Source organism: Lissotriton helveticus, chromosome 12, assembly GCF_964261635.1.
Source record: "Lissotriton helveticus chromosome 12, aLisHel1.1, whole genome shotgun sequence".
Classification (NCBI taxonomy): Eukaryota; Metazoa; Chordata; class Amphibia; order Caudata; family Salamandridae; genus Lissotriton; species Lissotriton helveticus.
This window is the reverse complement of record NC_136073.1, coordinates 613993911-614020581: the sequence shown is the minus strand read 5'-3', so window position 1 is coordinate 614020581 and position 26671 is coordinate 613993911. Positions and strand designations below refer to the sequence as shown.

The 26671-nt window shown below is 42.6% G+C and overlaps 1 protein-coding gene across 6 annotated transcripts in view; it reads right to left on the bottom strand.

The window, feature by feature from the left end:
- LOC144798453 (uncharacterized) overlaps positions 1-26671 on the bottom strand; it is a 549513-nt gene that overhangs the window by 172856 nt on the left and 349986 nt on the right. For 5 of the 6 annotated variants that reach the window (XM_078669336.1, XM_078669334.1, XM_078669333.1 and 2 more), the window contains exon 6: positions 15295-15432. The exons of the other annotated variant lie outside the window; for it this stretch is intronic. In XM_078669336.1, the coding sequence (XP_078525462.1) occupies positions 15295-15432 (138 nt within the window). The remainder of the gene's footprint in view (positions 1-15294; positions 15433-26671) is intronic. 6 annotated transcript variants of the gene reach the window in all.

Below are 26671 nucleotides of genomic sequence, written 5' to 3'. Positions count from 1 at the left end.
TCCATTCTGTTGCTGGTTTCTCAGAAACAGTTAATGGCAATCTTTCCAGTATTTCAATGCTCAGCACCGTATAGTCTGCTCCCCTCTGTGCCAGTATGATTTGTTTATCTGTGAGATTGAATTCAGAAAACAATGACGTGGTGTTGATTAGACGCCAAGGCACATAGTCTGAACAAAGGTTTTGGTACGTCCAGCCTAATAGCATTATAGAACGTAGTTGCGACTGACCATGTTGCAACATGACCAAGTCCTGTTCCATTATGTCTATGGCAGAGGATACTATGCTGTCCAAAGAATATATTCTGGATGACAGAGTCATTAACCCATTGTCAACTACAGAGAGAGATTTCTCTAAATTAATACGATCAATTTCTCGTATACGTTCTGCAGTCTCTGCTTACGTAATCTTCCATGCTTCATTATAAGCAGCATAGATACCGGCGTATATAAAACGTTTATGACGTGGTTTAGTAGGTCCTTGTAGGAAGATCAACGCCTTCTTTAAGTAAAGATAAGTGCTGTTTTACTTCCTTCAATGTAGATTTTTGTAGCCACTCAAAGCACAGTTTCCCTACACTGTATGATGTTACTATTCCTGGATGTTGTCTCTGAACATATCTTGGATCTGGCCTGCTGAATTTGAAACCCTGGCTTTTGTTCAGGAATCGATCTTGACACTTGTTTGTGTCTGTGGGCCAGATTAACCATCTTTTCCAATCTGGATCTGTTCTGTTTTGTTCTAAAATAGTATGTACGTCGACCTCCCCCTCTGAAGTGTTGTTACTATCAGGTGTAGGTTTAAGTATAGACATATTGTTTAAATCTTTTATCTTGGTTAACCCAAGACAAGATGTTTGTTGAACAGTGTCATTCAAAAACATTATTTGCTCCGGGATGATGCAGGCTCTAAATAAAGCTTCTAATCCCTGCACCTGCCATTCTTTTGTGTCCCAGACAGTTTTTGTCTCAATGTTGTCTTTCCAAAAGTCAAAACCCAATGTAGACAGTTGAGCATGAAAGAATGCACTATAAATTTGCTTTGTATTTGTCAACATACTTTTCATTCCTGTCTTATTAACATTTTTAAAGTAAAATGATCCTGGACCAGAGACATTAAAACGTGAAAAGTATGGAAATTAGTCATAAAATGTTTTTGAGCTATCCTTTGGTGGCGTAGGACAATGTTCCCATTGGTTATAAGTTAATACATTTCTAGGATTTGCAGATTTGTGCAAAAAATGATGACCATAGTGATTATTACAATACATTTGTTCATAATGTGATGAACCCTCTAAGTATTCATGATTTGTTAATTTTGCAGACATTTCTAAGTCTGACATCATATTATTAACAGTCTTGAAGTCCCAATCATCAGAAAAGGTACTAGATGAAACAAAGTCACTCAAGAAAATCTTGAATTGGTATAGAATCTTTAACAGCTCTGCAGGACCAAAGATGTCATAATCAGTTCTGTTCCAAGCTATACCACCAGGTATAGGAATGGCTGTGATGTTCACTGATGACAAGTCTCTTTGTTCATGATGAGATGATTTGTGTGGCTTGAGGAGTAAGTTGATGTTCTTACTTGCTGTGTCCTTTTTAACATACCTTCCATTTATCAGCATTCCCAAAGTAAATACAAGAGTCAACCAAAGTAGAAGAAAAAGTACACCCAACACATTCCAAAGTTCAATCCATGGTGAAACCATAAAAGTATTTTCTAGTTGATGAAAAAGTTATTTTCCTTGTTCTTTAAAAGTTATTTTTGCTGGCGTCGTTTCAGGTTCACTGGGATCCTCAGAAAACATATCAAAGTTATTGAAATAGCCAGAGGCAGTTCTGTAAATTGTTGGGATTGCTTCAGGATTTGCTGAAATCACTGGAACCACTTGATCACTTGTTACATTTGTATAGTCTGTTGCTATATCATTGTAGACAGGTGTTTCTTGAAGAACTGTTATTTGGTTCTCGAGAGGTTCAAGTTCCATGGCTTTGTTGCATAGTCCTTCTTTTCGCACTGTAGATTCCTCAAAGGTGATGAGTCTCTCAGTTTGAACGTCTTGGATAGTAGCTAGATTAGGGCGTCTGCTACATCTTTGGAGTCCACTTGGCCTACTACTTATGATCGGCCACATGATGTGGTTTGACCAGGTCGATGGACACAAACCTGTTCTCCTTTTTACCAGCAAGGGGCGGAAGTATCACTGTTCTTGATCCTTGAATGGCTAGGACATGTACTGCTTGTCTGGAAAAAGGCCCAAATTCTTTCTGGTCCGCAATCTTTTCTCTGACTAGATCCCCAATCTTTGGAATCCAGACAGGTCTTGTTGGGACAGATGGTTTCTCTTCAGTGTTTGTTTGCTTCAGGAACACGTTACTTTGTTTTTTTCTTATTTCATTTAAGTCTTGTAAAACAGCCAAATGGTCTTTGATATCAAAGGGTTTTGTTCTACCACTGAAGTGTGACAATCGAGGTCCTGCACAATCATTCTAGTTCCAAAAAGGATTTCATTTGGAGTGATTCCCCCTAGAGAACTTCTTGGCAGATTGCTAAGATTACGTTGGGCACTTATTAGATGTTTGACCCACCCGTCACCCAAGCCTAATACCTTAGCTGTTATAGATTGCTTTATGTCCTGTTTTTTTTCTCTCCACTACCGAATTTCCCTCAGGATGGAATGGACGAGAGTACCGCAATGCAACGCCCAGATTGGCCATGGCCTCCTTGTAAGCTTTTGAGCTAAACGCAGGACCCTGGTCAGAATGTAGCGTGCCGACTGCGTATGTGCCGATAAAGACTCGCAAATCTTTTATAACAGTTTGTGCGTCAGCCGAGCGCTGAGGCCACATCCAAATGAATCTTGAGCATAAATCCACTGCGACCATGATATATTTGTAGTTACCATCCCTCTGTAAGGGACCACAGTGGTCCAGGTAAACACAAGCTAATGGTTTATCTGAAATGAACAGGGGCATCTGCGCAGGACGTTTCACAGTAGAGACTTTCATCTTTTGGCAGATTTCACATTCCAAAACATAATTTCTGGTTTGTTTTCTCATGCTCGGCCACCAGTATCTTTATTTTAGTAATGACACTGTGGCGGAAACATCTGCGTGTGTAGAGGCAAGCCCTTTGTATGCTGCTAAAATTAGTCCTAATCTGTGTTCCATGTTTGAAATTACTCTAACCCCACTCCAGGGATTCGAGCAAAAGGAACATTATTTGCATCAGTTATGTATGAGTATTTGAGTGGCAAGCCTTTTGGTAATGTTTTACCACTGAATTTGCTTGAAGCATTCACAGCTTGCATTAGTTCTCCTTCTATTTTCGTTTTTGAACGAGTGATTGTAGCTACAGAAGCCGTTTGCACAGCTGCCTTTGCGGCTTCATCGGCCAATGAATTCCCGGCAACGTGAACGCCATCACATTGATGACTCAGTGTATGAATCACGTGAGTATTTTGTGGTTCTTTCTGTAACTAAACTACCTGTTCCCAAAGCAATTTACGCTTGATTATGCCACCTTTTGCATCTTTGAAACCGTTTTGAATCCAGTTCTGCAAGTATTCATTGTAAGATTGAACGTAATAATACAAATCGCACACTATGAGTGTGGGGAATTCGCGATCAGTATTCTCAAGCGACATCGTGAATGCTTGTAGTTCAGCTCGCTGAGCTGTGTAATCTCCTAGAGATTGAGTTTTAGTAACCATAGGTCGGAATTTGCCATCTCACCAGCGACCTTTAACGATCGCGCATGCAGCATTATAAGCTTGTTTACCCCCCAATAGCGGGTTGCGCTGATCCGTCAGTATAAATTATATATTCATATTTTTCTAGAGGCAGAATTTCAGTAGGCAGAGGACATTCTTGTTCGTATTGTAGAAATTCTTGTGTTTTTAAATAGGGGTCAAAAATGTATTCAACGTCTGTTGCAGCAAGAGAATTAACCCATTGTATCCATCTTGGATGCAGTGCTTTAGCATTCGGAATGCTTGCTTTTGTCACTGCCTCCAAAGCAGGTACAGGCGTAACATCCATTATGCGTTTACCCTGTGCAAATGCTCTCTCTTTTGCTACTGCAGTTTGAACCGCTGTCAGGATTTTTTCGGTAGAAGTAAATTTCATTTCTGCTGGTGTGTGCAAGTGTGATTTGTAAGCTATTGGTACTTTTTCTCCTTCATTAAAGGTTAAGTACGTGAATCCGCATCTTCCTGGAATGATTCTGGTGACTGAGTTGCGTACGTTTACGCAAGTTTGCAGATGTGTTGTTGCCAACATATCCGTTTGGACTGAACGCAAAATTTCTGTGTGTTTTTGAGTCCAATTAACTGTTTTGAAATCAGGTTTGATTAATTCGTAGAGAGGTTTAACCCTTTCTGTATAATTCAGAATGTAAGTTCTTCCGAAATGTAGGAAACCTAGAATTGACTACGTTTTTCAGCGTTTTTGGAGGTTGGAGCAGCGCACACTTCTAAAAAGTGGGCTGCCAGGCTTTTGCCTTCACTTGATAACTCGTATCCTAGAAAAAGGACGTAGAGGTGGGCAATTCTTGATTTCTTAAAATTGAATTTATACCCTTCAGAGGCAAATCCAAGTATACTGGTATTCACTCTGTTCAAGTGCCTAACCAAGTCATAGTCTGTTAGATAGATGTCATCTATATATGATAAAGCTTCGTCATCATACGTCTGTAGTTACTCTGTTACCCTGGCTGAAAATAACCGTGGACTATTCTTGAATCCCTGTGGGAGACGACAGAATTGATGCTGTTCCCCATAATTGAGAAAGCGGTCAAATACCTACTTTCATATGCGATGTTTTGACAGAAGAAACTGTTAGAAATATCTGTGGTTTTTTTATTTTTTACAATGTTATTCATTAGTGCTGTACTGTGTGCATTTTGTACTGCAAGTGTTTTGCAACGAGAGTTTAAATGTCTGTAATCCAATACTAGATGGTATGTATTGTCTGGTTTGGAGACAGGAAACAAAGGATTGTTCATAGACGAGGTGCATGTTTCAATCAACCCATGGTATTCAAGTTGATCTAAGATCTCCCTGACTTGTCTTTTAGCTTCTTGCTTAACTGGATACTGCCTTGTGCAGTCGGTTGGGTTTTTAATTAGATTTTGTGGTGAGGAGAATCCTCATCCCATCCTACATGATTTTTTTATATAATGCAGGAGCCTGGGCTACTGCCCATTTCCTGGCATAGGTATATTTTTTATGAATCAGAATATGATTAGAGAAGGCTGGCATAATGATGTCTTTGCCATGTGGGCACTCTCTGACAAATTCAGGTGGCCAGTCTTGTTCAGCTCGAAGAATGTCATAACCCTTAGAGAGCTTCTCCCAAAAGAGTGCTCTTATTTTTAGGTCTCGTATAAGGCAGCGCATGCGCTGCCTCTACGAGGCATAAAGTAATTAGTATTAAGGGTGAAACTCCACCCATTGCGTTTTATTTTATTTTGTCCCTTGCCATTGGCTTACATCTGGCATTGCTCTTTTTATCTACTTCCTTATTGCCTGGTTGGCCGATGCGTCACTTTAGTTTTCTTCCGTTTTCGGAGAAAGCAGCATCGACCAACCACAGTTACCTCACGCTGCCGGGCATCATCTTTCAATGTAGGGACTACTTTGTTGTTGCCTGGTGCCTCCTCTCACACCCGGACAGGACCAGGACGCACTTGGGCCCGCAGTACTTTTCTCTGGAGTCTGGAGTGTTCTTCGCTCCACCGGGCCGGGTCTCCGTGGGAGGGGCGAGCTGGCCTCAGTCAAGTGAGTCACTCCTGCAAGCAATGCGCCGGCCCGCCTCTGCTCTTTCCCGGGTGTGTGAGCGCTTCCAGCTCAGAATCGCTCCCTTTCAAGCCAACTTTGGGACAGTTTGCGGGCGCGGCGCCGAGGGGCCGAAGCAGGAGCAAGCTGCCGTTTTGGGGCTTCTGCTCTGAACCTGCAGTTGGGCATGCGGTCCAGTCTTGCACTGAGTGCCGGGCGTAGGATCCCTACCGCTGCTCGCACTGGGGCTAGTTTGGGACTGAGTGCTGGGGACCGGAAGCACTCAGGTGCAACAAACCTAGTCGAAAAGCAACCGAGCATACAACAACTCCCTCCCAGCTCTTCCCATTTTCGAGGCTGAGGGGCATGCTCTTGGCACCGGGTCGCACTGCCCAAAAGCCGGCCCTGGCTGTGCTCACGGCCCATGGCAGTTCTGCCTCTTGTACAGCTCTGTGATGACATGATAGAAAGTGCCTCACGTCAGTTCGGATAGTGGTTTGAATTGCCCCTCGACCTAAAATAAAACATTGAGCATTTAAAAAAATGATTATAAAATACGGTGCTGAACCGGTGTTTCACGACAGGAAGCCTGGATGCTGTTGTGCTCCTCGGAAATTGGAAAATCCACTGTTATTGTGCTGTTTGTAGTGGGAAATAGTTCAATTCCGTAAGAAAAGAAATATTACTGGTAAGAAAGCTCCGGAGTGCAAGTTCAGAGTGTTACAAGTAAGACCAGTGCGGCGTGGTTCTCGCTAGGAAACGCACCGGTGGCTGTGGGCATTTGTTCCATAAACCCTGACGCCTTGAAATGTCATCCTCAGTAAGGTCGTGCAGACTTGGTGCCCCGTGCCTATCCGAATGACAGTAAGAAATTGCTTTTTTTAGCCAGCATCCCATACCGTGTACTTCTTTCTCTTTGATTTAATGCGGCTCTTGAGGTCATCCGTCATTGCCTCTATCACATATTTAGATTTTAGATTGTGTCTCTCTGTGGAAAGCTCTGCTGGGTGCACTCTACAAGTCTAACCCCTGCAATGACCAGCTCGGGAACCCTGTTCAGCTTTACTGTAGAGCTCTACCGCACTCACCAGGCATGCTGTGCCCCCACGGGCCTTCCCAGACTGAAGGACCCAGGTTGCTTGCAGCCGTTATTCGGTAAATACAAGCGGTATTCACACGGTGCACGTGCGTCTATGCACAGGAGAGCGGAGGCCCTCTCATTACTCTGCCATTTGTTACCCATCGCACGCTCCGCGCAGCCCACCCCCGGACGCAGAGCATGGGTGCATGTCCCAGTAAACAACACGAAACACAAGTGGTGTGAGCAACGTCTGCTTATGTGCTGGCGGTTCGTGCTGGTACTGAGCACTGGCACAGTGGCCTCCCCCACTGCACGTGCGGTAACTTTGCTGAGAACGCTGCATAATCAAGCGATGCTGCGTCATTTTCGTGAGTCACACTCGCTTCACTCTCGCCAACCACAGGACATGGGGCACTTTAATCAGCCTTTGCTTCGCCCATTTCACGTCTGCACCTTCGCAAAGCCATTTCACAAGTCACTGTTGACAGCCACTTTCACTTCTATTGAAATGTACCTTTGTGTGTTTTTGTGCGCTTTCACCTCGCTGGCAATTGTCACTATTCACAGGCACGTTTACCTCCCTGTAGCGTGAGGACATTACACTTCCTTACCTGTCACTGTTCCGAGGCACTTTCAAACTCTCTCTGCTACTCTCTCCTTCCTCTCTCTTTGTGTCTCTTTTCTGTCTTTCAAATTATGGGCAAATATCGGTATTAGGTGGCCAATCGCCAACTTATGACTTTTGTGGAGGAAGCCAACCTTCTTCATCCTACGCAGTTTGGTTTTCGTGCACGTCACTCCACGGAGTCTGCGATGCTCCTGGCCACCGAAACCATTAGGCAAGGGGTAGATGAGGGGCATACTATGGCTCTTGTCCTACTCGACCTAAGTGCCGCATTTGACACTGTAGCACATTCCACCTTGCTACAGTGTCTCAACAGTGGTGGAGTGAAGGGGATGGCACTCAGCTGGATGCAATCCTTTCTGACTGAGAGGGGTTTTCAGGCTAGACAGAGAGAACACTACTCTCGTGTGTTCAATCTCGGTCAAGGGGTCCCTCAGGGCTCAGCCCTCAGCCCCACCCTGTTTAACCTTTACGCCTCCCCGGTAGCCACCATTGTTGAAAGGTACGGCATCTAACTGGTATCTTACGCCGACGACAGACAACTGGTCATCTCTCTATCGCGGGCACCCGAAATTGCGGCACTCAACTTCAGTGCTTGCATGCAGGAGCTTGTCTCCTGGATGTCTAACAACTGCCTGAAGTTGAACGGCTCCAAAACGGAAGTGCTTGTGATGGGGGGGGGGGCCCTTCTGTGTGGACCTCGGCATGGTGGCCGGACTGCCTCGGTCCTATTCCCGTACCAGGTCAACAGGCTAAAAACCTTGGGGTTCTATTTGATTCTGACCTGTCTTTTACCCCTCAAGTAAACAGGGTGGTTGGAATGTGTTTCGGGATACTTAAAAGCCTACGCAAAGTTCTTGATCTGCTTCCAGTTGGTGCCAGACAAACGCTTGTGCATGCCTTGGTCACATCGAGACTTGATTATGCCAACCTACTTTACCTGGGTAACACGGCCAAAAATCTCAATCGTCTCCAGGTACTGCAAAATGCCACAGCCCGCCTGGTGCTGAGGCTTCCCAGGAGAGCACCCTCCAAAGCTGCGCTAAGGTCCCTTCACTGGCTTCCAATCCGTGAAAGGATTACTTTCAAAGCTCTATGCATGTGCCATCGCATCTTTGGAGGTAGAGCACCCAGCCCTTTGAACAGCCTCATCACCCCTTACAGACCAGAGCGGATGCTCAGATCCTCTGGGACGGGTCTGGCTGTTGTCCCCAAAATACATAAAGCTCGAATGGGGGGCAGATCATTCAGGCTCCTTGCAGCCAAGAATTGGAATATGCTACCCTCCGAATTACGGCTTGAACCCTCTGAGACCAAATTCCGTCGAGCCCTTAAAACCCATCTCTTCCGCCTGGCATTGCTGTAAACTCATGTCTTCTCACTTGTATACTCTCAGCGCGGGGACACGCCGGTGTGCGTAACCATGCGCTTTACAAACCTCCTAAATAAAAAAATAAATAGGTGATGCAAACCAGACTCCTGCCCTTCCCTAATAGAGTTTGCACCTCAAGGCGCTGTCCCTGGGCCTGTCTTTGGGTGACTTGTTTACTGAGAACCCTGACCTTCCACGCTTCAAGGCTCTGTGTCCAGGGCGTGTGACTCTCGATGCTGCCTACTGCCCCCTCCCCCCCACACCAGCACCCTTGGGCTGAGGACTCACAATCACCTAAGCTAGTGCTCACAGGCAGGCGTGGATGTCTCGAGGCGCGTGGAATACGCAGTCACCCCTAGTGCCCAAAATAACAGGACAAGGTGACGCTATGCCCAGTGCGGACCCACAATATAGCTCAGGGGACTCATGTCCTCACTGCAGTGGGTGGGAAAGGAGCAATGTTGAATTCTTACAGCGCCTTGAGTCTTCGCTGATAACTGCACTCTTACGATACTAATGAGACATCCCAGTCACCTAAGAGGGTGAGTGTTTCTCCTAGCTACCTAACCCAATCAGTCGTATTCTTATTTCCTTGCAGGGCTATCTCAGTCCGTTTGCCTTCTAAGGTCGATAAAATAAACGCTAAATTCTGATAACACGCAACACTGAACATTATGATTATTTTTATTGTACGCTGGAGATGTCACACAGACTGTAAGACATTCGTTTACCAATGGGAAGGGGAAGTCCAGGACTCAATGCATCCACCATCATAGCTAACATGGCTTCACTGCATCACACTCCTCCCTGCAGGCCCAACTGCAACCCACGCCTCTGTAACTATACAACCATTCACTTGTTTTTACAAACACGCACACCAAAAAGAGCGGCAGTAACTGGTGTGAATTGGAGCGGCTCCTGCCTCCTGAGGCGAGATAAAGCGATATATACATTCTCCAGTCGAATATATGTGGGATTACTTCAAGAGCTAATAACAGACGTTTGATTATTTGGCGTTCTAAAGAACGAAAGAGGGCTTCTCTGCACGTTTTGAGAATGGGGAAGAACAGGATGAGCTGGTCTTGGTAGGGTGGGTTCAATGCCACTGTGCACCCATGCCTGAGAGGAGGCGCTAATGTAGGAGGCGAGTCTAAACGGTGCGTGGCTGACATTAGAATTAGGTGCCTATAAAACAAGCATTTACAGGGCAATAGGTCTCGCAACTGCGAGTTTTAGAGCTATTGCTATTGTAAATGGCAATGCCTTTTGAAACAAGCATTTGCAATGCAATAGGTATCGCATTATTAAAGTTTGAGCTATTGGTGTTGCATTATTTAGCAATGCCAATAGCTCAAACTTTAATAATGCGAGACCTATTGCACTGCAAATGCTTGTTCTAGTTATGTCCCCCTCCATCCGGAGTGTTACTTCATATAACTTATGTGGGACGCTAACCCTGGTATATGCAGTTTCAACTTGGATGTACTCATTCAAGTCCACTGTCTCCAGATGATCCTTCAAGTTCTTGCGAGCTATGGTGACTTCTGCTGCGCTGTCCAACATCGTTTGAGCCCATTCCCCGTTCTTGAGTTGTGTCCTCAAGATCCTCGGCATGTCTAATCTTTAGTCCTGCTACCTTCTTTTTGGTGAATTGAGTTTTCTTATTTTTCTGAACGTGTTGATCGTCTTTGGACTTCACGCGTTCTTACTTTTGTTATGACCGTCCTCTTCTTTCGATTTTCTGTGACGAAGTCTGAAAGGTACGAGAGGAACGTGTATCAGTATCATGATATCAGGTAGAACACTAAACAAACTCCTAAAGAGAAACGTTCTCAGTCCAGAGGTAGGTCTCCTCAAAAGGAGCCCTCTGAAAGGAGGTACAACCTCAGGAATAGGGATAATTTGAGAAAACCTGATAGGTTGGGATCAGGTTTTCACAAATTATCCATATTTCTGAGGTTGTACCTCCTTTCAGAGGGCTTCTTTTGAGGAGACCTACCTCTGGATTGAGAACGTTTCTCTTTAGGAGTTTGTTTAGTGTTCTCTCACTTCTTTTTAGGAAGAGTAAGAGTGTTTTTAATAAAGGCCTTTTCCGGACTTTCAGTCAGTTGGGGTTTTACGGGTTTGCCACCCAAACTGTCTCTACCTAGTTCTTCATAGGATTTTTCAATTATTCTGGCCAGTTCTTGTGGTTGCTCAGTTACATCAAATTCTCTTAACTTTCGGCGGATCGCCACGGATGCTGCTTCACCTTTAATATTAGCTAATATTATTGTTGAGACCTGTTTGAAATCCTTCAGTAATTTCATAGCTAGATTTAAAGCAGGCTCTGCCCCGTATTCATTTTAAATCTGTTTCAGGACGGCTTGTATTACTACCATAGACGAAACCCCATGTGTTTTAGTGTAGATTGCAACAAAGACTGTACCCCAAGTGTCGCAGTCCTCTAGGTGTGGTGCGATTCCCATTGGCAAACAGATTTTAGAATTCTGTGTTTCTCATGAGGAGTAGTATCAGGAAATACTGCCTCAATTTGAGTAATTTCTTGAGCTATCCAGAATGGAATTTGTTCCCGTTTTGCGGGTAATTTACCAATTACCAATTGTATAGTCTGTGGTGTAATTTTATTTGTGTTCCCCTGGTAAGGGATGTGTTGTGGAATCCTTATAGGAGGTTGGACTGTTAGAGTCCGCATGACATATTGAACCAATTGTCTGTGGATCCTGATTAGTTGTTTTAGTTGAACTAGTAGTTCAGCCCCTGACATTTCTTCAATGGCAGGATGTGGTGTATAGCTGGATAATACCGGCCATGCTGCTCCTGGTCTACCTAGTGGACCGAGCCTGGTAATGTTGTTTATATGTTGTAGGGCGCCTTTAAACCAGAGCGCATGCTCTTGGTATGTTAGTGGAATTTCAACATCCTCGAAAGGAATGCATTCCGTCGGAGGTTCCTCTTCTTTGTAGAAGTGAAACACATGGATTTGCTTCAGGGAAGATAATCCATGAATAGAATACCTCTGTCTGATGCTATTCGTGTGCCTCTATTACAAAAATTACCCTACCACCTCTTGATGATAGGCCATTTTTTATAAGTTTTATAGTGAAGGCTTTCCTTACATTTTCTGGGATGATTATAGCATCATCGTCAGCTTCATTAAAGCCTGTTACGTCAAAAGCTGCAACGAGTGGATCGGCTGCAGCTCCACCGGCCCCGGGGTTGTTATCCCAGTTTAGGGACATTTTGTTGACTGAAAGTTTGCAGAGCAAGTTTCAAGGAAACAAAGATAAGGTGCACAATATTTTGGAACACTGTATCCTTCAACGTTGAACAAACCAAAGCCTAATACATAGGATTTTCGTCCTACTCAGCTATGGTGGATATTTCATCCTTTTACCCACTCCAGACGTCTATTGGAGTATTTTTACAGGAAAAAGGGGTCTATGAGAAAAGCACGACTGAGTTACTTTAGTATCTAACGTTAAATTCGTGCCTACCAAACGTTGGGCACCATGTAGTGTAGTTCCTATATTCCCTGCCCATTGGAATAATATATCCTATAGATTAGACGTAGGACTGAGGTCGACTAGGTTTCTATCGAATATACTAAACTTAATAGTGAGTGCCAGCTAGCTCAGAGGTCACTAGAAACGTTCTCCAATTCACAAGAAGGGATTAGTTTCTGACAACCGCATAAACATGACAACTTTGTTTCCCAAGAATAAGAAATATATCTCTAGAGTCGCGGAAACAATAGATAAGTATTTCACTCAGTTAATCTTGTATGCTTTGTTTCTACAGAGTTGCAGAGAAATATAGAGACGGGCGTTTTCAATAAAAAGGTTTATTGAACAGTCTTCTTTCTCATGCAAGAGAAGTGAACTGCTACAATCAATAGGCAGACTGTAAAGTATAATGCGTACAGCGTAAACAGTAATATGAAATAATACTGTAAGAGCATTGTATGGTTTCTAAGCCATATAAAAATACATACATAAATAACATAGACTAAAAATACTCAACTGGTGTTTGTAAAATACGCCTACCCCAATGCAATGTACCTAACCTAAGTCTAGTACGCGGGAAGAAGTAAGTATTGTGTAACATAGGTTTAGTTGTTTTTGCCAAGAATCTACCAAAGGTTTCTCTAGGTTCTAATCAGCTCCATACATTAGTTTAGAATGAAAGAGGTCTGGTATCTCTGACTCAGGACTCGATTTCCCAACACCCCGCAAGGGGAGCTTGGAAACACTGGAGCTGGATTTTTGGCAGGAGAAAGGGCAGCCTCTTGATCAGTGCGTCAGCTGGAGAGTCGGCTTCCTTCTGCACTTGCTGTAGCGAACTCCGTCGGGCAAGTAGATAGTCGAACTGCTCCGAACCACTGTGTCTTGCTAGAGCAAGTGAAGGTATATTTATACCTTGAAGGTATCTAGGAATGCCAAAGTTTGACGTAAAGTCAGACATAATAATGTCAGGAAAGAACCATAAGGGAATAGTTGTTCTTTGCAAAGTACATGAGTTCTTGGACAAATCAATATTCAAGCAAGGGGAAGTTCCCTAACATCTTAAGCCGATTTTCCAAGAAATCGTTGTGACTTTGGTACGGGTGGAAGTAGCCATGCCTGTATTTGGTTCGCATTAACTATGCCTAAATAAAGGATTGATTTCTATGCCTATATTAGGGCAATGTGAATTGCACCTATATATGGGCATGAATCAGGAAAAATCCATCGGAGCCTAAAACGCAACACAACAACAGGCCCTGGATCGGTGCTTAATTTGACCCGGTGGTTTCCAGTGCCCGGCACCGGCACTTAATTGCCAGCACCGGTGTATGTGACAGCCTGCCACAAGATGGCATTGTCTAGCTAATTTAGAGATGACCACAACAAAAGTTAATTATAAATGCTATTTACATTAAAAATGACGGTTACCTGCCACCCGAGCAATTCTTATAGCTTTGGGTCCTGAAATATTCTGAACTGTCGCACTTGTAGGAATGTGATGGTTAGTACTTGTGTTGTTACTATCATTGGCAGCATAGCAGTGCAATGTGTGGTGGAAGCTGCAGTGGCCTCCTGACAAGAGCCCTCACACTTTTTTTTTTTTACACAAATTAAGCACTGCCCTGGATACATTTTGTCCCGTATATTAGGGACTTGTAGGTAAGTTAAATATGCCAAAAGGGGTATAATATTTTCATCAAGTTGAAAGGAAGGGCTCAGGCACTTTATCTCCAATTAATAGGGGTAAAGTGAACAGAGATCTACAGCCAGCAAAACAGTTAAGACAAAATTCTGGGGGTGCACAAGATAGTCATTTCTTACAGGTCCATAGACAGAGAAGAATGTAATCCGAGTGCAGTTTAAAAGTCTCTGGATGCCACATACGAGCCAGTTTTGTATGCAGCAAACATGTTAGAAATGTTATGTATAACACTTTATTTTCAACAATATAACAACCTTTAGTCTTGTTGACTTCTCAAGAGTGAAGCTGTAGTGAAAACCTCCGGCCTCAAATGGGATTCCCGGATCATGTCAGGATCACTTCTTTTGTGTAGAGCCAGTTTAACAAAGTCTTACTTTTAACCATAGAATTAAAACCCTGTATATTTAAGGTCACAGGCTTGAATGCTGTCATCCACTAGCAGAAAATGGTTGCACCTTAATATCCCTTTTAGAAAAGCAAACCAACAACTGAACTTGGATGCCTAATTGGGATATAAAATGCAATGGAATTTAAATCCCTAGATAATCTTAAAAGCCATGCCACTTCTGCACCCTCCTAGTAGCCCCGACACTCCAGTGTTTCATACATTATGACTGAGCCAAGAGTAATAGAAAATATTTAAAAATATACACAAAATGTGAGGGGCATCATATCTTCGAAAACCAACTGAAGGGTATGTCGAACCAAAATAATAATAAAAAAATAACATGCAATAAAGTGGAATGTCACTACAATAGCGAAATTCAGCACTGATAATTTTTCTGGGTCAACTTGGGAACTGCTCTAAATGCAAAATTTACTTTGCACGCTGGATAAGAATTGTACTGCTTGACAAAAAGTACAACAATACACAATATCACTTCTTATCAGCACATCTGGCATAATTGCAATACCACAATTCATGCGAAGAGCCGAACCTCAATTGATGCAAAGCAAGTGAACTGGCTAGTCTGCAGTTTGGAACTTCCCTTTTAAGGGGGTGAGTGAACGGGATTTGAGGCCCATGAGTGCTGCATTTCTCAATGAAATAGTGCCTTGTGGAGCATGCATTGACGCTTAAAAAACGGCTAGCAAGTGGCATCTCTGTTGAACTCCAACATGTTTCAAGTTTCCTGATTGAGGGGGAACAAGACACGATAAGCTATCCCTCCACCAATCCTTGAGGAAAAGACGTTTCTAGTTTTGCACATCAATTACTAATTTATGTTACCAGGCATTGAGGTCCCATATAACTTATTCTTCACATAGGGATTAGCGGTACGCCTTGCCACAACGTGATGATTGCTGAAATGTGGTTCTTCTACTTGTTTAATCCATATTGACATGTCCTTGTTGAAAACAGGATGGCCTTCAAAAGAAATAAAAATACACTTAGGTGTCCGCAGTACCTTTAAACTGGATAATTAAACACACTTTTTCTACTTCACTTCGAAACTGCAGAATTCTGTCAGGACTAGACGCTTCAGATTATGTTTTACTTTCTTAATTATTTTAGCACAGCAACCAACATCAAATAACCACAACTGCGAAGGTAGTCAACTCTCATGAGTCCAAGCAACTTGAGAAAAGAAGAAAAGAATCAACCAATCAGGCAGCTAAGGCACAGGAGAAAGCCATCTTCAAGGAAAATCACGTTCTCATTCTTCACTGCTCAGCAGCCAGATAAGTGTTTTTCCTTCATTATGGCTTGCTAATATGCTGACTCAAAAATCAATGAAGAGGGAAAAGAAATTAAAGTCCATTCTGCTTCCTTAGGCTAGAGCAAAAAATCAATGAGGGAGAATGAACCACTTGTCCTGTGTTTCCAGGGTCTATGATCACGTGGGACGGGCCATCGTTGTAAAAAACCCTCATATGCGAACAAAGGCGTAAGGCGGTATATCTTGGTTCCCCGCCATTCAGTGTCGCAACAGCATTATCATTGGGTCTTTTCCTTAGTATGTTATGCTGACCTCCACAAGGAGGAAGACCAACTGATGTGACAGTAGTGGCCAGAAATAAAAAAGAGGGTGTGCTGGTGCTCAGGTGAGTGTGAAATAAAATTCCTTATATCATGACTCTCATGTTTTATTCTGCAGATCGTTGGTATAGGAAGCTAAAAACAAAAACGTGCGTCTTCAGGCCTAGTTACTAGCCTTACGCACTGGTGAAAACAGTCAACATATGTCAGCTTCCTGGTATCTCTAGAGGCTTTCGTTAGGACCAATCTTTTAAGAGCCAATTGTGGTTCCTAATTGCATAAAAATGGTCTACTCACCACCTTTATAGTTTGTATGAAGATACATTTTATCTGTACCTAAAAGGAAAAGAGAAGTGTGAAGTAATATCAACATTTGTTAACATAGCTGTTGCAGTTTCAATTGTACTGATTTCAATTCACATTGTTCATTCTGCAAACATGGTGCGTGTTTTTACGTTGTCTAGCTGCAAAGGAGAGGAAATAGGGTTTAGCTGTGATATTCTAAAGGCAGATTGATAAAGTATGGAAGGCCTGATGAAGTTGAGTGGTTTTCTCAATAAGGTATATATACTGAATAAGAGGATACGGAAATAAATTAATAAATCCCTAGAACTATTCAGAGCCGTGTATATGAGATGTTTGCATTAAGATGATTGTGCGCCTCAATTCTGATGGTCGTTTAGTCTAAACATGAACTCATGCTTCAAGGAAAGGGTTGTTGGTAAATGAAAAAGCCGTGTGAAAGATGGCGGCTTATATTACAGTTGCCGTGCCTTCTGTGCGGTTTTATTCAGATATGACGCGTTTGTGCCGGCCTCATGGTGTTAAACAGTTGGGCCATATCTTAAGTCAGTGGTTTGAAAGAAGTAATCATAGCAAATGGGAGGGAACAGCATCGTTATGTATATGCGATCGGAAGTGGCTGTCTTACAAAGATTCACTTGCACGTTCTAAGTAAATCATAGTGCATTGTGTTTCTGAACTATCGAGGTTCGCAAGCCTGAGATCGCATTATCTAGGTCTCAATCGTAGTATATAATTATTTTGAGACATGAGACGCCATTGAGCTCCGCGGTCGGTAGCAAATTTTCTGTTAGAGGTAGACTCATAAGCACAGTGATTCTACAAATGGTGATGACGAACCTATTCCATTAAAGAAATGTTAAGTTTGTGGTTTCAAAAGCGCCTTTGGTCTGACTGAAAGGAGCGCTTGCATGTTAAATGAAGACGTAACAAATGCTCTCCGCTGTTATTACCTTAATTCATTTAGACTCTCGGCATCATCGGGGAATACAGCCAGCTTGGCAGACCTGTTTCGGATGTTTAGAAAAACAAATATAAAGCTATCAATCGGGCAGCGTTTACTTACAGTTTGTGTTGAAAGCGGACAGCCATTTCATGTCTTACCGATGCTGCCGTCACTGGGACTTGTGCTGGCTCTGGTTCCTCGGGTGACGCGCTCCCGTTTCAGACTGATTTTAACAACTCAGAGTTGACAGTAAAGAGAGACTATGCGTGATTAGTGGTTGGCATTATTGGTTGGCATAGAATTTTTCGAAAGATTTTGGATATGTTTAAATTGGTGAAATATTACTACAGTTACTGATATATTATTAGCAACGATATTGTTTATATTGAGAAATGGATGTTCCAATTATAGTGCGATGTGGAGCAAAATTAGAGGATTGAGTTTTGATCTATGTATTCGGCTCATGCTGTCTGTCAATAAAGTCATATTTGTGGAGCAAAATAAAAGGATCGAATTTTGATCTATGTATTCGTCTCATGCTGTCTGTCAATAAAGTCATAGGATCAAAAGTGATCATATACTTAAGTCAATGTGTCATAATCATTGTTGTTTATCAGGGTTGATTTTATGCAAGGGAATGCCAAGAGATGTTATTGTTCATGCCTTCCCTATCTGTTTTTAAACGGTGGACCCAGCGTTGTTCTTTCTCATATAGAACCCGTTCTGCGTTGTGGTTTTTGGCCGTAAGGGTCTCCAAAACAACCCAGGTGATGTCTTCAGTGAAGTGTCTGCTCATCTTCGTGGTGGCCTTTTTTGCACGCGATGTTGCTCCTGTGCTCGATGATGCGACAGGTCATCCCTATATATTTTAGGTTGCAGGGGCAAACGATCATATACACCACATGTGTGGTATTGCAGTTTGTGTGACTGCCTAATTCCCAATTCAAGTTGGGGAGGAGTTGGAGATTCTTGCTCACATGTGTGAGTTTACATACCGAGCAACCTCCACAAGGATAGTGTCCTTTTATTGGGTTTAAGTTCCATGTTGTCAAAATGGTGGTGTTCCTCTTTGTTGTGTTGGGTCTCGTATGTACTAGCATTTCTTTTAGGTTTTTGGTTCTCTTATGTGCAAACCTTGGTTTTGGCCATTTTAGGGTATGTGAGGTGAGTATTCTCCAGTTCTTATTGATGATTTTTTTCACCGTGTTGGATACTGTATTGTACATAGTTACGCAGGTTAGTAAATCCTCAGGGACCTCGCGAGTCGTTGTTTGTAACAGGTTTTCTCTACGTTGGTTCAGTGCTCTCTTTTGACATCTCTTTACAGTTTTGATAGGGTAGTCTCTCATCACTAGTCTGTCTTCCAGACCTCTTGCTTGTTGTTTCTAGTCTCTAAGGTTGCTACAGTTTCGTTTTATTTGTAGAAACTGACTGTAAGGTAAGTTGTCCCTCAGTGGTCGAGGGTGAAAGCTGTTGTATGAAAGTATACTGTTACGGGCTGTGGGCTTGTAGAAGGTTTTGGGATGCAAACAGCCTTCCTGTTCAAAGATGGTGATGTCAAGAAAATCTAAGTTGTTCTTATTAGCGGTGTAAGTAAATTTCAACCACTCATCCCTTGTGTTGGGTTAACCACTCCACTGAACACATCAACTGGGTCGTTTTGGAGACCCTAACTGCCAAAAACCACAACGCAGAACGGGTTCTATATGAGAAAGAACAACGCTGGGTCCACCGTTTAAAAACAGATAGGGAAGGCATGAACGATAACATCTCTTGGCATTCCCTTGCATAAAATCAACCCTGATAAACAACAATGATTATCACACATTGACTTAAGTATATGATCACTTTTGATCCTATGACTTTATTGACAGACAGCATGAGCCGAATACATAGATCAAAACTTGATCCTTTTATGTTGCTCCACAAATATAACTTTATTGACAGACAGCATGAGCCGAATACATAGATCAAAACTCGATCCTTTTATTTTGCTCCACATCGCACTATAATTGGAACATCCATTTCTCAATATAAACAATATGGTTGCTAATAATATACCACTAACTGTAGTAATATTTCACCAATTTAAACATATCCAAAATCTTTCGAAAACTTCTATGCCAACCACTAATCACGCATAGTCTCTCTTTACTGTCAACTCCGAGTTGTTAAAATCAGTCTGAAACGGGAGCGCGTCACCCGAGGAACCAGAGCCAGCACAAGTCCCAGTGAAGGCAGCACCGGTAAGACATGAAATGGCTGTCCGCTTTCAACACAAACTGTAAGTAAACGCTGCTTTATATTTGTTTTTCTGAACATCAGAAACAGGTCTGCCAAGCTGGCTGTATTCCCCGATGATGCCGAGAGTCTAAATGATTTAAGGTAATAACAGCGGCGAGCATTTGTTACGTCTTCATTTAACATGCAAGCGCTCCTTTCAGTCAGACCAAGGGCGCTTTTGAAACCACAAACTTAACATTTCTTTAATGGAATAGGTTCGTCATCACCATATGTAGAATCACTGTGCTTATGAGTCTATCTCTAACAGAAAATCCGCTACCGACCGCGGAGCTCAATGGTGTCTCATGTCTTAAAATAATTATATACTACGATTTAGACCTAGATAATGCGGTCTCAGGCTTGCGAACCTTGATTGTTCAGAAACACAATGCACGATGATTTACTTAGAACATGCACGTGAATTTTGTAAGACAGCCACTTCCGATCGCATATACATAACGATGCTGTTCCCTCGCATTTGCTATGATTACTTCTTTCAAACCACTGACTTAAGATATGGTCCAACTGTTTAACACCATGAGGCCAGCACAAACGCGTCATATCTGAATAAAACTGCACAGAAGGCACGGCAACGGTAATAAAAACCGCCATCTTTCACACGGCTTTTTCATTTACCAACAAACCTTCCCTTGAAGCATGAGTTCAAGTTTAGACTAAACGACCATCAGAATTGAGGCACACAATTATCTTAATGCAAACATCTCATATACACAGCTCTGAATAGTTCTAGGGATTTATTAATTTATTTCCGTATCCTCTTATTCAGTATATATACCTTGTTGAGAAAACCACTCGACTTCATTAGGGCTTCCATAATTTCTCAATCTGCCTTCAGAATACCACAGCTAAACCCTATTTCCTCTCCCATGCAGCTAGACAGCGTAAAAACACGCACCGTGTTCGCAGAATGAACAATGTGATTTGAAATCAGTACAATTGAAACTGCAACAGCTATGTTAACAAATGTTGATATTACTGCACACTTCTCTTTTCCTTTTAGGTACAGATAAAATGTATCTTCATACAAACTATAAAGGTGGTGAGTAGACCATTTTTATGCAATTAGGAACCACAATTGGCTCTTAAAAGATTGGTCTTAACGAAAGCCTCTAGAGATACCAGGAGGCTGAAACATGTTGACCGTTTTCACCAGTGCGTAAGGCTAGTAACTAGGCCTGAAGACGCACGTTTTTGTTTTTAGCTTCCTATACCAACGATCTGCAGAATAAAACACGAGAGTCATGGTATAAGGAATTTTATTTCACACTCACCTGAGCACCAGCACACCCACTTTTTTATTTCTGGCCACTACTATTACACCAGTTGGTCTTCCTCCTTGTGGAGGTCAGCATAACATACTAAGGAAAAAACCCAATGATAATGCTGTTGCGACACTGAATGGCGGAGAACCAAGATATACCGGCTTACGCCTGTGTTCGCATATGAGGGTTTTTTACAACGATGGCCCGTCCCACGTGATCATAGACCCTGGAACACATGACAAGTGGTTCATTCTCCCTCATTGATTTTTTAATACGGTGCTGCCCAGTTTAATGTGCATACTAGGTTTCATGGGCAATACTGCCCTTAGCGCTTGTCTTGGTCTAGGGCATAGGTACTCACAAAAATTTCTCTAGGGGCCACAAAGTATGGTGTATGAAGTGGCTAAGGGCCGCACTGATGCCAGCATGTGTGTAAGGTGGGTGTAGGGGAACCGAAGCATGCACATCTAGTGGCTGGATTGCTCAATGTTAAATCATAAAACCTGAGATCAATCCGGGCTTCCCCACTTGACCAACTTTTTTAAACTTTGAAGAGACTTCATCTTATTTTTTGCACATATGTTTTAAGATGTCTTTAAAAATGAAAGCAGTTCTGGACACCCTAGTTACACTCTTTTCTTATAACTGCAGGTAACATGTAAATGAATGTTTGCCAGTTTATTTAACATCATTCTGAATGTTAGTGCTCAGTAAACACCAGCCCACCGCTGCTTTTGACCAGGGGCTGCATGTAAAGGTCGGGAGGGCCGCTAGTGGGCCCCGGCCCATACTTTGAGTATCACTGGTCTAGGGTGACCAGATGTCCCGGATTTCCCCGGACAGTCCGAGTTTTTAGAGGACTGTCCTAGTGTCCCGACGCTTTCCTTAATTTTAAATACATCTTACGGTATTTGGGACAAAGGTTAATTCAGCCAGCAAAGGAGAACTGAAAGGTGTGTTTTTGTGAAATAATTTCTGTTTCAGAAAGCGCTGCATGTTGATGTCGGCTGAATGCATTTGATGCAGTAGAGGGGAGATAGAGAGTAGGGAAGGGGGACTCAGGGTAGAAGCTAGAAGTCTGGCCATTGCTATGTTGAGTGTACCTTGTATATATAAATATATATGTATATATATTTACATTCTTTTTTTTTAGAAGGCTACGTAAAAGCAAAAACCGGGATAGGCCAGATACAGAAGTAAGGTTGAAGGCTTAGTCCTACTTTTGAGACTGGCCGGTCCTGGTTTTTGCTTCTCAGCATCTGGTCACCCTAATTTGATCACGTCACATTGTTTTTTTAGGTTTCGCCTAGACAGCGCTTGCACTGTCTCTTCGAGACATGCTGTATTCAGGATATGGGCATAAATCTCTGACCACTTTCCACCCATCTTTTTATTTGTCTCCTGTCCCTGTCCTTTGTAAATGGTGGCTTTTCATTGGTCAATGGGCTTAGCAGTCCCTCCTTAGTACCACCTTGTCTCTTCTTGTAACCTCTCATGAGGAACCTCCCTGTTACATGTGTTGTTACTCCCTAGGTTTTAATTACAGCCACAAGGCACTATTTTCTTGAAAGGCTTCAGGCAGGACACACACGTGGTCCTAAGCTAGACTGGCAGTGGTTAATTCACTCACTAGAACATCCCACATTTATATTAGACCATCTATACATTTCCCTTCATTAGCTCCACACAGAGTACAACCTAATCCTAAATTAAAGCCACACAGTGGTCCAGCACACTTAGTTCAAGTTCATGCGTGTAATAGACGGTAATTTCACAAAGAAAAGCCTTTTTACAGTTTAAAAATTCATTTGACGTGATTAAATCTCATGATCAACAAAAGGGCAATTCAGCAGGTTTGTTCTCAATTTCTTTATTGATGACTTTTTTTTCACAAAGGTAAAACCGTAGCCAAAGCATTTCGTCCTTGCGGACTTCTTCAGGGCTACAAACAATGTACATATATACAAATTACTTATCAACAATTACATCTTTTCTTAACAAACATTATAAAAATATACACTCCATTTATTCTAAAAACGCACCCATTGTGTTATACAAACTTCATGTTACATTTCATTTCCTTTAGCACATCTCTATATCAGACAAAATCTTTCAGATGCAGTCCTCATTGCCATACTACATTCATTAGAAATTTCTTCTGAATTTACCACATTTCATATAGTCTTAAAAGTGAATATTATATCATGTAAACACTGTTCCCTTCTTATGTTCCTCAGCACTGTCAAGTGTCCCTGATGGGGAGGGGCACCAATACCTTTATTGTACACAAACTCATATTCCCATGAGATAATATGTGTCTTCACCTTATATCCCAAAGTGATACTCCCTAACATTACCAGTAATGTAACAGTTCTTACCAAAAAAGGTGTATACAGTCTCCTATCCTGGAAAAGATTTTAGCGTTGTTCAATTTCTCCTCCTATTGTGTAGTGATTTACGATTTTATCTATTAGACACAATTGGAAAAAGAGTCCCATGAGAATCTAAAGAAGTGGACAGGTAATCCAAAAAGAATGAAAGTGAGTGTGTTTATACCTGTAATGTCGGGTGATTGAAAGGCGATTTAGTCAAACACTTTTTAGTCATATAACAAGTCGTAAAAAGGTCACCATCAGATTTACGAAATCCATGGTGACATTGACATCCGTGTCACCCCATTTGTAGCTCTATAATAGAAAGAGAACCATTGCCCTTACTTATTTTAGCAAATTAGTTGTTCTCTGGGAAAATTGAAAGGCAATTACAAAACACTTATTGCTATGCCAAATTGAGAGAACATCCGATAGACAATATAGAAAAAAGTATTAATGCCAGACTACGAGACTGCCATGGATCATGTCTAATTACAGATCAGGAGTATAAATATTTGCAGGCACATGACTCTAGATACCCATGTATCTTTATACTCCCCAAGATCAACAAAGGGGGGACATTTCCCCCCCGGAAGACCTATCATATCAGGGAACGGGGGCCCTACAGAACATCTCTCTCAATATGTGGTTGGCTTCCTGCAGCCCTTTGAAAAACACACACTTGCCATCATACCTGAAGGACAGTGGGGATGTTTTATGTAAACTGGAGGATTTTGTTTGGGACAGCAGTGATTAAATGTCTGTCAGCATGGATGTGAAGAGGTTATATACGTGCATCCATACAGAATGTGGCCTGGCTGGGTGCCTTAAAACACTTTCTGTACAAGCGCAGTGCACAGCACTTGGAACACACACTTATGTTACTTGAGATGGCCCGCATGATCTTGACCATGAATGTTTTTCTATATGATGACATGTGGTTTTTGCAGAAGCAAGGGACAGACATGGGATCCAGGTCTGCTCCGTCTTATGTAAACTTTATTATGGGTTTGTATGAGACGGAGCTTGCCTGGGGACCAGGTTCACAAGATTGGAGTGACAACATCTTATTCTATGGAAGATACATAGACAATGTTTTGTTGATTTGGAATGGAGGGGTTGATGAGTTGCTCGCATACCATAGATAACTCAATCTGAACAGGTTCAATGTTAAAATGTCCATTAACTATTCTAGGGAGTCTATAGATCTCCTGGATCCAAAGCTGTACATATCTAAGAACACCATACAGAGTGACATCTATAAACAAGCATTTACAAAGGAATGGTCTCGGCATTATTAAAGGTAGAGCTATTGGCATTGCTCATGATATTTCTTTTTTTTTTTTTAAATCATAAATAAATGGCATTGTCATTTATATTGCCAATAGCTTAATCGCTTGCATATGCGAGACCTATTGCATTAGCACCCACACACAGAGTAAGTAGTAGAGTAGTAGAGTGAGTAGTTGATAGTGAGTAGGAGAGAGTTATTAGTAAAGGGAGTATTAGAGAGCGAGTAGTAAAAAGCAAAAGAGTGAGTATTAAATAGAGAGAGAGTGAGTAGTAAAGAGTCCTACAGCCACACACATTTACATGCACAGCCACACCCTTACATATACAAAGTGTATTTTTAGTTTCAGTAGTAAAGAGTAAGTAGTACTGTGTCTCTAATGGAGCGTGCAGCATGGCAGGACAAACAAATCACAAGTGCCCAGGACATTGAGCATCAAACACCCCATAAAATGTATATAGGAGATTCAGACTCACAAATTCTTTCATCGTGTCGCAAACCCTGCTCTGCACCCTAGCATATGGTACATGTGCTTCCCAGGTAAATAAACTCTCCACGGACTGGGTCCAACCCTGCGCAAGGCCTCGAACATTCCTTTTTCTACCAAACTGTAACTTTGTCCCAGAAGGCATAGAGGCAGCATAGCATGGCTAATGAACCCAAGGCCAACTGGCATCAAGATGACAATTAGGCAATCAACGGCTTTAATTTCATAGTTTCATCTAACATGCTCTTTTTTGCCTTATGCACAGTGTTCTGGAGAAACTTAGGCCATGCGTGTGACGAACAAAAAAAACCTAATAAATAATTAAATAGTTCATACACAACACATTCTGGTGCTTCCTGATTAATCCATGACACTGGCCATTAGCTAAACCGAGCGGAGGGATAAAAACTCTTTCAGGATGACACATTAACCAGGCTGTTTGCAAGAGAATAAAATGTCTCCTAAGGACCTTACAGGGGGCAATAATCTTAGCCCCACCTAAATTAATATGGTGCTACGCGCAGTCGTGCATGCCGTTTCTGTGGAAACCATGCAAAATAAAACAACAGGATTCAGCCTACTGCAAACACTGAAGCGTATGCTAGATAGCTTTTAACAACACTTCACTTGTGGATTCCCATCTGTTGGGCTCTGTTAGAACTGGGGGTCTCTAGTGGCAGAGGTAGGTAACACTGTCCAAATAGGGACCCTTGCTTCTAGTCAGGGCAAGGGGGAAACCCTCTGAGATAACCCCTGCTCACCCTCTAGGTAGCTTGGCACGAGCAGTCTAGGCTAACCAGAGGCAATGTGTAAAGTATTTGTACCAACACTCACAGTAACACAGTGAAAACACCACAAACTGAGTCCACAACAGTTTTAGAAAAATAAAGATAATTAATCTAAACTACACAAGACCAAAATGACAAAAATCCAACATACACAGTTCAAGAATAGGGTTTCCAAAGAGTTCTTAAGGTTGCGCTAAAAATTCTTCAGGTTGCGTTAAAATTCTTTAGGTTGCGATAAAATAATCCACAGTTACGTGAAAACTTCACAGTTGCGTCACGTTTAGCTCACAGTACCTTTAGTTGCGAGAAAGTTCCAAAAGCAGAAGCTGGCGCGGTGGAAAACAAGCGATGCGTTGCTCCTGAGACCCTGGGGAGGCGTTTGCGACAGCCCCGCTGCAGCAGCGGGCGTGTTGCGAGGAATCCGGTCTGTATGGGGAGGAAGGCCACTTGTATGGATTCCGGTGCGTAGGTTACGTAGGAAGTTTGTTCTCGCAAAGGCACGATGTGACGATCTTTGGAGGTGCGACGATCTCCGGGGCGACGATGCGCGGACCAGCGGTGATCTTCTCTCTCGCAGCTCCTCGATGCGTTGGCTTCGGCGATGACTCTTGCAGCGACGTGATGCAGTCCGCAAGCAGGCGGTGCCGCGATCTCACCCAGCGACGACAGGCTCTGCGACGACACTCGCAGCGATGTTAGACTTCCCGCACCGATCGGGTGCGTCCCGCAAACGAAGGATGCGACGGTTCTGACAGCGGCAACAGGCGCTGCGACGATCTCGACCTTCGTAGAGGCGGGAATCTTCTCGCACTGTCGGGGATGCGCTCCGCAGCGAGCGATGCGATAACTTTTCTTTAGCAAAGTCTCTCAAGCT